The 13,037-nt window shown below is 36.3% G+C and overlaps 1 protein-coding gene across 1 annotated transcript in view; it reads left to right on the plus strand.

Moving 5' to 3' along the window:
* The window catches only part of cacna1ba (calcium channel, voltage-dependent, N type, alpha 1B subunit, a), a 210,553-nt gene extending 202,052 nt beyond the window's left edge, over nt 1–8,501 (plus strand). The window contains exons 50-52 of the mRNA XM_073839905.1: nt 952–1,162; nt 2,183–2,385; nt 5,142–8,501. Of these exons, the coding sequence (XP_073696006.1) occupies nt 952–1,162; nt 2,183–2,385; nt 5,142–5,672 (945 nt within the window). The 3' untranslated portion in view covers nt 5,673–8,501. The remainder of the gene's footprint in view (nt 1–951; nt 1,163–2,182; nt 2,386–5,141) is intronic.
* The last annotated feature ends 4,536 nt before the right edge of the window (nt 8,502–13,037 follow it).

A 13,037-nucleotide genomic window follows, 5' to 3' on the forward strand; every position in this document is an offset into this window, starting at 1 on the left:
CTCAGATTATTTTGCTTGTTTTAAGCAAAAACACACTAAATCGCAGACCCGGTGCAAGATGAGCATTTGTGGTTAAAAAGTATATACAATTTAATTTTTTAAAGAAAATGACCATTTGTTTCGCTAGATAAGACCCTTATTCCTTAGCTGGTATCATGTAGAGCCCTTTAAAGCTGCATTAAAACTGCAATTTGGAAGTTCAATCCGTTGGGACTCATAGAAGTCCACTGTATGGAGAAAAATCCTGGAATGATTTCCTCAAAAAACATAATTTCATTGCGACTGAAAGAGAAAGACATGAACATCTCAAATGACATGGGAGTGAGTAAATTATCAGGAAATTTTTATTCTGGAAGTGAACTAATCCTTTAACCAGGGGGCTTCATCAAACTTCAAAGGGGCTCTCAAAATGATTTGAAATGTTTTGCAGTAATACAAAACAAGCCTTGGAGTTGACAATGTTGAGAACCAATGAGCTAAACTTTGTTATGTTGTTGGTTACAATAAGTCTCAAGTCTGTTTGTCCTCAGTGTCAGTAGGAATCTGTGGATTAGCAGCCTGTAAAACATGAAATCAAAGGAAGTCTAGAACTGTTACTCTAGAGCCAGTGACCTTTGATCATTTCAGACACACCATCATTAAGAGGCACACCATTAAAATGCACCTGTGGATGGGAGCATAAATTGAGGGTCTAAGCCCAAAACGAGTGTTTCCTCAAACGGGATTTACTCAGCTGCTACAGATGTTACATTGCCTCTGATACTTTGATATCATAATGATCCCTTGGATTGTTACTGCGGTTTGGAGTTTATCCTTGTATGGAGGTTTAGCGTACAGGACAATGTTATTATAGGCAATTTCAGTACAGCATTCCTTGTAATATTCCAAGATAACAATGTCCACAAACATTCAACTGACTTCATGTAATCACTACCTTGTTTTCTTCCTCAGACCATTCCCGATTCCCCCATGAGACGCTCCGCGTCCACTTTTGCATCACAGCGCCCTCAGGAGGTGAATCTGAATGACTACACTTTGGCGAAACCTGTTCAAGAGCGACATCATCACCATCACCATCATCACAGATGCCATCATCGTAGAGAGAGAGACAAGAAACAGAGATCTCTGGACAGGTCGCCCACTGGCCAACACAAAGCTACAGGTCAATACACTTTAATGAGAACCCTGTAAAATCCAACTCAAAGCTAGCTGTATGAAACCAAGAAGCACAATGTTTTTATATGCAGATCTCTCTGGAGATTTTTGGTTGCATTGGTTGAACTGATCCTAAACCCAGACGGGATTCGCTCGTGTTGTGGATCAGTGAAGTGCAGAAGCAGGGCCTGGTGTGAGAGCGTCCGGCCGCAGCTGGCCTCTATTAGCCAGATAAAAGGGACTGACAGACACGCAGACCCATGACCTGATAATTTATGGTTACCTCTCAGCAGGCCAATTGAGAACAGGGAAGAAAAATTCAGGCTGGCAGGGTTTTGACTGGAGACTGTTGAAGAATGTGAAAATCCAGAAGAGAGGGAGACTGGGAGATGTGGATCTGCCACAGCAGGGCTCAATAGCTCAAGAAATCCTGTTGTTATGTTTTATTTTTCCTTCAATTTTCTGAAAAAAAAAAGAAAGAAAACAAATTGTACTTTAGTTTAAAATAACTTTTCTTTTCAACTGTTCAATTGTTAAAAGGGACATTTCTCACTGTTTTTTATTAGAAAATATGAGGAGATATTGCATTTATTTTACTTTCCACACTACAAGCCATTTTTTTAATTTCCACACTACATTTTCTTCTTATTTTATGGTTAAAATAACAATAAAAAAGTAATAAATCAACTTCAGGAAAATGCAAGATATCATGATTTTAATAACTTGTTTCTCAGTAAAATAATATAAATATCAAAATATCAAACAAATAAAGCAAGAAAATATGGTATTAAGACTTATTTTCATATATCTTAATATATCTAGTTTTTTTATTACCTCATTTGGCAAAAAATGTATTAAGCATGAAGTGAATTTTGTGGTTAAAACAACAAAAAAGTCATAATGAAAAAACTTTGCAAGTGTTTTTATCTGCTTTTATTGTAGTCTAAATAAAAGTACTGATTTAAAAAAGCAGTGCATGTTTTAATGGTTTGTCATTCTTTCCCTCTTGTTTTTGGTCGGTTCTCAGGCACAGCAGCTGATCCTGTAGAGGAGAGGGCCCATGACCGAGGTCGTTCCCATGAGAGGAAGCATCATTCGTCTTCGGCGGAGAAGCAGCGGTATTACTCATGCGATCGCTATGGCAGTCGGGAACACTGTCCCAGCAAGTCTGCCATGACAAGCTGTGCCACCTCGCCCAGCGAGGCCCAGGAGGCCAGTCTCAACAAGCAGGTGGGAAGCGGGTGTCAAGACAGGACAGGGACATGTGTTAAAATGAAAGGCTAAATCAGAGGTTAGAGACTGGATAATGATCAGGGAATAAGTAAAAGGATCTGTTGAGTTTAAGAACAAGGTAAAAATGTAATAATTATGAAGGTAGAAACCTGTGGTAAGTGCCACGATTTTACAGTAATTATACAGTAATGAAGATAATGTTCTGAGTTAACACAAGTTACGGTAGGAAATTTACAAAATATCTTCGTGCAACGTGATCCTTACTTAATATCCTAATGATTTTTGGCATAAAAGAAAAATTTTGACCCTAAAGATCATTTTGACCTTACAATGTATTTTTGGCCATTGCTACAAATATACCTGTGCTACTTAAGACTGGTTTTGTGGTCCAGGGTCACATATAACCTGTTATCCTTCACATGATGTGTTAAAGGATACTAGAAAGGAAGGTGGCATAATCTTTTCCCAAGGACTGGAGTAAAGTTCCACTCACAGAAATTCTGGCAGTAACTAGAAAATCATCCAAAAAGTAGAAGATCTTGTCAGTTACTGGATTAATTCTTTGTAACTAAATGAACTCTATTGTCTACATATTTCAGTTATATATTCAACTTATTTTTCAAAGTAAACTGTGGTAGCAGTGAAGTCTTTCCATCATATTTCTAATAATATGATCACAACTGGTTATATTATATAATAGTAAAATAATATATTTTATATTATTATTAATTTTCATTCCATTGTAATTGCATTATTTGTAAAAATGTTTATTGTTTTTAGATATTCTAGAGATATTCCTTTAGGTTATCCGCTTTATTTTTCAACACAGAAGAATACTAAATCAGTAGCCGCTATAGATAAATAACTAGAAAAATAACAAAGTATTTGCGCTATAAACCAGTGTTTTTGCGATTACAATTGTAAATCAGAATAATTTGACAAATCCTGTTTTGTACAACTAAAATAACTGTAAGTGGTAAAAATAGCCACGCCCACTCTTATATCAAAAACATTGAGTACTGGACTAATAAAAGAACTAGTCTGTCATTAAATAGGGATTTTAAAGGGATAGTTCACCCAAAAATGAAAATTCTGTCATAAATTTTGCATCCTTATGTCGTTCCAAACCTGTAAGAAAAAAAATTAAAGGAGAAGTTCACTTCCAGAACAAAAATTTACAGAAAATATACTCAGCTCCTTGTCATTCAAGATGTTCATGTCTTTCTGTCTTCAGTCGTAAAGAAATTATGCATTTTAGGAAAAAATTTCAGGATTCCTCTCCATATAGTGGACTTCTATAGTGCACCTGAGTTTCAACTTCCAAAATGCAGTTTAAATTCAGTGTTCTAGCGAAACAAAAATAAAATAAAATGTGAATCCGGGTTATGACAGTTAGGGTAAAAATTACCATCTCTTATTTTTATCCAACTTCAAAATCATCCTACTGTTTTACCTTTTTTTTTGTAAAGGGCGTTTGATCTTCTTTGCACGTTCACTTTGTAAACACTGGGTTGGTACTTCTGTGAGTTTTAGACATACCCTAACTGTGTATTCTTGAACTGGAATACACAGAGTTCACACAAAGCTAAACAAGATGGACATTTAAGGTTAAAAAGTGTATAAACTGTTTTTTTTTTTTTTTTAGTAAAGAACCAATCGTTTCACTAGATAAGACCCTTCTTCCTCGACTGGGATCGTTTAGAGCCCTTTGAAGCTGCATTTTAACTGCATTTTGGAAGTTCAAACTCAAGGGCACCATAGAAGTCCACTATATATAGAGATATCCTGAAATGTTTTCCTCAAAAAACATAATTTCTTTACGACAGAAGAAAGAAAGACATGAACATCTTGGATGACAAGGGGGTGAGTAAATTTTCAGTAAATTTTTGTTCTGGAAGTAAACTTCTATAAGATATTTTTGATGAAACCTGTCCAATGTCTATGGAGTGTCTGAAAGCTCAGAATTAATCAAAAATATCTTAACTTGTGTTCCTAAGATGAACAAACATCTTACGGGTTTGGAACGACATTAGGGTGAGTAATTCATGACAGAATTAAAATTTTTGTGAGAACTATCTCTTAAAGTCAATTAGCTTTTACACCTTTTTAATGAAAAATAGCATTGTTTTTCTTGTCTAATGACACATAATTGGTCTGAAATTAATGTTTAGAATCATATTAGTTGCATTTTAGGAATTTCAGCTGTTTAGTCAGTTTTGCCGTTACAGAGAATGTAGCTATAGTACAGTTAGACTCCTCTAAACATGTTGCTGTTAGATTTTAAAGCTCTCAGGGCACCAGTCACACAGTGTGTTAGAAAAAATAAAGTGCTATAAAGTGCTGCCCATTCCTTCTTGAGCCATGAAGATATTCAGATATTATAGTATTTTTTTCAAAGTGTTTTACATTTTGTGATATAAACATAAATGAAAAAGTTTCTCTTCTCTGCAACTGTAGTGCAACCACTCATAGGCTTTCACTTCTCTTTCCGCTCTTCTTCCACACCATTTCTCTGTGCATTTGTCTGTCTTTTCTTTCTTCGTCTTCACTGTCATCTTCACTCTCTCCTTTCATTTTTGTCCTGTTCGTCTTCCATGTTCTTCTACTGTCTTGTCCAATGTGTTACCTTTCCTCCTTTCCCTCTTTCCTTCCTTCCTTACTTCCTTCTTTGGCCCCTGGTCCCTGTCTAACCTCATGGGCATTCCCCCCTCATCATTTTATTGTTTTGATTTGCTTGTTTAATTTTCATCTAGGGCAGTGGGTGGGCTAAGGGGAGCCCGGTGTTGTTGACCTCAGGGGCGAGCACTCCAAGCCGTGGGCGCAGACAACTGCCCCAGACCCCTCTTACTCCTCGTCCCTCCGTGGCCTACAGGACTGCCAACTCCTCCCCTGTGCAATTTCTGGGCACACAGGCAGGCTTGCTTCCCCCGAGTCCCGGCAGGCTGAGCCGCGGTCTGTCCGAGCACAACGCCCTCTTACACAGCGGCTCCATCTCCAGCTCGCCGGCCCCCGTCAGTCGCATTAACTCAGAACCCTTCCTGGGGCCCCCGGACCACCCTGCCGGCCTCCAGCCCGAAGCCTACGCTGTCTTCCAAGAGGATCCGAGCCCTCAGACGGGCCGCTCTGCCCGGACTGTAGGGATGCCGATCGTGGCGATTCCCCCACCTCCCCAACAGCAGTTCCGCGGGGTTCCCAACGGATACCACTTCACCACGGGCCCCGGCGCCAGTAGAGGACGGCCACGGCAGTACTACCCAGAGGCAGAGGTGGACGACTGGTGCTAGCATGGCTTTAATTTACGCACATACACACAGATAATGTTTTGTTTTCGAATCATGATGAGTTTTATCATCTCTTATTTTGCGGGTGGTGTTAAATGCAGTAATACATGTATTTGTTTTTCAATGTCCAAAGGATGAAACATACATGTACGCTTACAAAGCAGCAGATGTGAGAAGGCTCAAACCTACTTTGACTTTGATGTATTTCAGTCAGGCTAGATGGTTTAAAAACACAAGATGGACAGTTTATGTGCGAACACATGGGCTTTCTCTTAATCTTTGCCTTTTTAAGGGCAGCAGATGCCAAAATGTTCTTGTGTAACCTGGGAAAAGAGTGACCCACCGCTTCAAATGTAGACCACAATGGGCGTCTGGCCAGTTTCCCTCAAAGCCAGCCTCTGAGACGCACCCTGAATGCAAATATTCCCATGAAAATGTTATCTTGGCATTATAGATGTACCTTTTATGGAGAGAAAACTTTACAGAAGTGGCTGGAAATGCAAGAAACGTTGTTTTATTTGGTGAAACGCACAAGAGCGGTGCCCCCTATCTCCATCTAAAAGAATTACATGTTATTTCACACTTGCGAAAGCAGATCGTTCATTATGCTGCTGATGACCATTCCTCGCACATGTCACTATGTGTGAAACCTTTGACAACCATAATGTACTTTGTTTTATATCGAATTGTAGATATTTTATCTATTCATTATGTGCTTTTTGTATTGTAAAGACGAACGGTTTTACGTAAATCGCTTACGGCTTCACCATACTGTCAGGTCTACCGATTCTTCTTGACTGCTCCAGATGTTATTTACAAAGTGCCTAACCTTTTGAATATATTGTAGTAGTGATGCAACCTCAGCCTTTTTTAGTGCATCCACACTTGAGAGAGTAAACTGAACAAGCTCTAAGGGTTAAATGGAACTACAAGGTGTTACGATCGCAGGCCTTAATTCAGAAGATACAGTACCTTTGAATTCACGTTAGGTTTTTGAATGGAAATGACAGTATGATTGTTTTGTTTTTTAAATTCTTGTCTCCTTTTTTGTACAATTTTAGTACTGAATGGAATATTGAAAAATTCCATCACCAAAAGCATATATTAGTATGGCGTACCTATTCAAAAAAAAAAAAAGAAAAAAAAAAAGAAAAAACTGCAGTAGGTGTGTATTTGTCCTGACTGGGACTTTATAACCACAGTTATAAAATTGCATGTTAAAAAAAAAGTCTTCAATTTTTGATTGACCATGGTTAAGAAACCAATATTTACGGTGTATATTTCCTGTCCTGATGAAGATGCTCAGACTGCATTGCTATTTGCCTTCTCTGTTTGATCTTTTGAGGTTAGATGCAAGGACTGAGAACTGAGGAACTGTCACAAAGGAGTGCGCTTTGCTCGTGTAGCAGGTTTCCTGATGTGAGCGCGTGTTGTATTGCGTCGAGTCAGGGTCCTGGCACCGGTACAGTAGGCCGATCTGTGTTAAGGTTAAACTTTCCCCCTCATGGCACTCCTCCAAGCACCCCCAGACACACATACACACTCACAGCTTTCATTCTGCCGCCGTTCCCCAGCTGCTGACCGTATAGAAATATGGCCGGCTCCTTTTTATCACGCTGGTAACATGAGAGGAATATTTAGCCACCTGAATTCAGATGGTGAGGCGGTCTGAAAGAACAGAAAAAAAACCTCTGTATTGGGACACTGTATGGATCGGAATGCATTAGATGCTTGGAGAATTGTTTGGCTAATCAGGTGATGTGTCAGGACTTTGCTGACAGTGAATGTTCTTTCCTTTTCATTTTTTTTTAAAAACATTTATTTTCTTTATGTAGGGCTATGCAACGAGATGACACTTTGAAAAATATACTTCATTCATTTTGTAGCTTTACCTGCTGGGAAATCCAGATTCAGGCTTTAGCATGATAGTGACCAAATCTTTTTGTTTTGTTTTTTAATAAAAAAATAAAAAATGTATGAAAAAGTATATTTTAGAATGCATAAAGGCACAATGATTAAAAAGCAGAAATCAGCAAAAAAAAAAAAAATATATATATATATAAAAAAAAACATTGCAAGTTTCTGTATGTGCATGCATCAGACATGTCCAGTTTGTCAGGGGAAAAAAGAAAAATGTTGTTTCAAATCTACAGTCTGAACAACTGCTATTTTTCTACATGCTTTGTGAGACTGAGGTTTAGGATGTGCTGACATTTTGCTGATATTGTTATGAGTTGTTGCATTGTTCACGTGTAACTATGGAACAAGTCTTTGCACTCCCAGCACATCTATTGATGTCCTTCGGCATGTTGCCATAGTGGATCAAAACTGTGGTTCTATCGATAAACCCATTTCTTCAGCTTCTCTATGATTTGGGAAAACATCATATTCATCTACCAAACCTTTCATAATTTATTGCCAAAATCTGAAATGCTCTTTTCCCCTGTACATCAACCAAGCTTAACTGTGGCTGTTTCCGGAAAGATTAATGTTTGCATGGTCTTAAAATGTATGCGCATGTTGAAATACCCATGGTTTATCTTCGTACTTTTTGATACAATGTATTCTTTTTTGGTTTGATTTTTTAAATGACCTTTGATATGAATTAGGGGATTTGTTGAAATAAAAAAAAAGAGTTGTTGAAGCATTTATAAATAAAGGAAACAGTATTGATATGTTGACAGCTCAGTCCATGCATAAGAGCTGCCACATCCTTTATTTGATTTCTGCTGTTGACTTGTTTGTTGCCTGATTTCTGTTCCATGGCCAGACTTTGAAATCTGCAGTTGTTTCTACTACAACATTTTTGTATGAAACGAAGTCCTTGAATTAAAAAATGAACTCAAATAATAGAGATCTGTGTTGTATTTTTTTACTACATACAGTTAAACCAAAAATTATTCAGAGACACCAGATATGATTTTTGATATATCTTTTTACTAGTGGGTGCAGGACATTATGGTTAATTTATGTAAGTGAGGATAGAAAAATAAAGTAAACTGACATACCCAAAAATTCTTAATACAGTGGACTAGTAACAGTGATACAAATTTGGAACCAAAAATTATTCACTTTGACCTGACCATTTTTTTTTTGCAATTTAAGTGTTTTTCTGTTAACTGTTAATGCAACCTTTTTACATCACAGACTGCGCAAAATTAAGCATTTCTTGGTAATTGGTCAACAAAGTATTGATAGTTGTGTAAATATTGTAATTCAAACAGATATCTGAATTTTTGGTTGATTGTAATCCATTACATACCTTTCTATTAAAATTATCTGACATTATCGAGATATATTTGTTCTGACACAGTTTAACTGAGTTCCTGTCATATTTTATTACCATTTTCTAAACTATAGCGAATAAACTGATAATGTAAGAAATGTTAAAAGTGTCTGAATGAAGTGGTTTGACTGTATATTTTCTTCCTAAAGGGAAAAATATATGATATTAGCAGCAGCATAAAGTATTTTCTTCTTGATAGATGATGTTACAGATTGATCAAAGCATGAAACTCTACAGGAGTGGCAAGGTGAATCAGGGTTCCACCTGTCTGCAGGCTTACTGGGATCTGATTGGCTGGTTCGTGTAATGTGGGCGGGCTTGAACGGGGATGATTGGGAAGCGTGCAATTGCAGAGCAAGACTTCTAGAAGTAGACTGATAACAGATATCACGCTCAACACTTCTGTCAACTTTCCAGCACTATAGACATATAAGCTTATAGGTTATAATTTATGTCAGCATTTTCATAATTTTACTACTTTCATCATTTTTATTTTACTATCTGAGTGTTAACAGTTGCCAGCACTGGAGGTACACTACTTTTGAAAGATGTGGTTTATTTTATCAATGTGTGCACTGGTTAAAGCTTTCCATGCAGACTTCTCGGAAACAGGATCTGGAGCTCCGGACTCAGGTAAGAACAGAGCGGAAACACTTCACCTGCCGACACTCCCGTGTAGTGTAAACAAAACAATTCGGCTAGCATTCACTTTAATATTATATAATTAGTTTAGGCTGTTCAATAAAATAAATAGAATAAAAATGGGATTAAAAAGGCACTTACCTGATAACTAGCATGCTTACTTTTTCTTAAATATTTAATAATCTTAAACATCCAGGTGATTAAGAACCAGTCTTTTCTTAATCTGTGGTCATTTACGCGTATACTGCAAAAGATGCTCTTATATACTAGCTACAGATAGTAAAGCAGTCAGTCCTTGCATGGGATATGGCAGTTTCTTGTCATTTTAATAACTTTTTGAATTTTTGCATGTCTGCTCTGGTGCAGTTGTGTTGTGTAGTATCCATATTATCTTGAGGTGGCGGTGTAACGCAAATGTTGATATATTTTCTAATTGTACATTACTGTTTTGTCGTCTTCAAGTATCATCTCAATTACGTTGTATTAAAAGCTAAAACTGATACACATAATTTAAAGCTATAGTAAATTCAGATAATGTATTTCCAGTTTGTACCCTCTGATGGTAAAGCTTATAGAATGGCTGTCCTGTCAACAGCTGTTGAACATATTTCTTAGTGAAAAGCCATATAACCACATTCAGGTTTTTTACATTTTTCCAGAAATCTGTTCCACAGTTTTATACCACCATGTCACAATTTGTGCTTGAAAACGTCCATATGTGCAAGGAATCTGATTAGGGTTTTCTAATTGAGCTAATGTTACAACAGTTTCTCATGAGCCCTGTTTCAGCCACCTGTCCCGTCTGTCTTCTCTGCGGTTGGAGAACATTGTGGATAATCTGGGGATTATTAGAGCGAGTCTGCAGAACCCATTATGTAATCAGTGCTGAAACATGTTTTACAACTTATAATAAGATGTGCCATTCATGAGCCGGTGTTCATTTATTCAGTAAATGTGTTGGTTTTCAATTGCTAGGCTTCATAAAATTTTGTCACAGCTCTATTGCTATCAGCACCTGTAACCTTTTTAGAGTACTGAGACAGATACATTAGAATTATACTGATGCCATAGATGTTTCTGTTTGTTAAAGCCCTAGATTACATCATTGAAGAGTTCATGGGAATAGTCAGGTCTCTGAATTGTAGTTTTTGGAAAATGTTCTACTTTTACTGGAAATTTGGAGCACATCTTGCTTTTATTTGATCACATGTACCACTTTGATCATGTCTAACTTTCAGAATGTGCAGATGTGTTTTAAAAAGCCCTGTAGGATTGTGGTACAGTATCATTGTCTTGTCTGCAGAAAATAATGCATATTGTCATTTTAGAACTTCTTGGCAAGGACCTTCAACAGGAAGTCAATTACTGTTTGATCTCAAACAATGAATATTGAAAAGTGGACAAAAATACAATATGTTCAATTTGTACAATATGTTAAAGTTAACTTGAATCAAAGCTAAAAAAGTTCAACTGATGTTTCATTCCCTTCCATGCTGAAATGAAAATGTAATATGATAATTTGAGGGATTTTTGTTACCAAAACTACACTTATTTGATCAAAAATACAGTTAAAATAGTAACATTCTTAAATATTCTGTAAAATAACTATTTTCTATTTCAAAATATTTAAAAATGTAAATTATTCCTGTGATGCAAAGCTGAATTGTCAGCAGCTATTACTCCAGTTTTTAGCATCACTTGATCTTTGGCACTCAAGTAACATTTCTTATTATTATCAATGTCGAAAACAGTTGCACTTCTTAATATTTTTGTGGAAACTGTGATATACTGTGATATTTTACCGGATTCTTTGAATGGAAAGTTAAAAATAACAGCATTTATTTTAAATAGAAATCTTTTGTAACATTATAAAATATATTTAATGTCACTTTTGATCAATTTAATGCATACTTGCTGAATAAAAGTAGGAATTTCTTTCTCAACCCAGTAGTACTTCTGGATAGTTACTAGATGACTAGTTGACAAAAAATTGGACAAGTGGGATTGATTAAGCCTATCCATAGACTAAAAAGGCATATTTTACTGTATTCTAATACACTCTCAGCCAGTTTTAGTCCGTCATGTTCCTACTTCATCACTTCAGTGAGAACATCAGTTGCATGCATGATGTCACAGTGTTAATAGACGGATTGGCTGTCAAATGTGAGGTTACGGTCTGTTTGCTCCGCACACAGTCCTTTCTTTCTTCTCATTTTGACTGTAAATCAAAGCTCTGGTGCGTCTGTCTCTGTGGCGACTACAGGCAGGCAGCTATAGTAGCAGACATAATTAATGCTGTCCCTGATTGATAACCATGACTCTGGTGAGCAGCCAGGGTGAAACAAGCCCCTTAAACCATACTGATGATTTGTCTGGACTAGGTCGTTGCATTACTGTTACTGTAAGGCAAATGCAGGCTGGCTGTCTGGGAAACAGCCATGGAGACTAGACCTAATCTGGATGCCGTTATTCTTATCACATCACATCAGTAGCCAAGAAGTAGAGAGCTCAATCTGTGTCTTCGTAAAATGTGCACATGATTTCAGTTAGCTATATGTTTTTTAAAGTAGATGAGAGATACTGATGGATTTTATGACTGTAAATTCTAAGAAAAGCTTTCATAGGTTTTCTTTTTTAGGTAATATAATTAGACTACTTTTAGATTACTTTTAGGTATATTGACATAACCAAAACATATTGACATATAAATACAAAGAATAAGATAATATATTCCATTCCTTGTTATTAGCAACATGAATTTCATTAAACATGATATTACAACAAGGTTTCACAAACTGGTGTTTGTGAATGAACTGCATGGGGTTTATGAGTTTAATGAAAATCAAATAATTAATTAAATAATAAAAATGATGTTGTTTTGAAATAAATCGCTTTAAAAACCAATCAAAATAATAAACTTACTAAAAAATTAACTTGCAAATGTGATAATTATTAAAATATTTATTTTAAAACCTCTGGGGGGAACTTCAAATAAATATATTAGGTGAAAGAGAATCAAATGACAAAAAAGTTTGTGAATTTGTGCATTTTAATGTGTTTGAGCGACAAAAGCTTTCCAAAGACACATAAATACATGGTTAAATGACCTACAGAGTGATAATTCAAGTAAAAATCAGTTTGTGTATCTGTAGTTGGTGCAATATTGAAACACTTCTTAAACCTGAAATTATTTTTGTAAACTCAGTGGTCAAATGCCGTGTCACCACCTGAATAATGACTGATCTTTATGTGAATGTCCATAAAACCTGAAAACTTTCTGAATGTATATAAACGGTACACTATTTTAAAAAGGAAAATTTAAAATGTGAAAAATAGTAATTAGGGAGAATCTGTAATTATAAATAATTTACTGCTATTGTGTAAATAATATGTAATCATGTAATCCATAAAAAGTAACTGTAGTCTGATTACGAGTATTT

This window comes from Garra rufa, chromosome 5 (genome assembly GCF_049309525.1).
Source record: "Garra rufa chromosome 5, GarRuf1.0, whole genome shotgun sequence".
In the NCBI taxonomy this organism is placed as follows: Eukaryota; Metazoa; Chordata; class Actinopteri; order Cypriniformes; family Cyprinidae; genus Garra; species Garra rufa.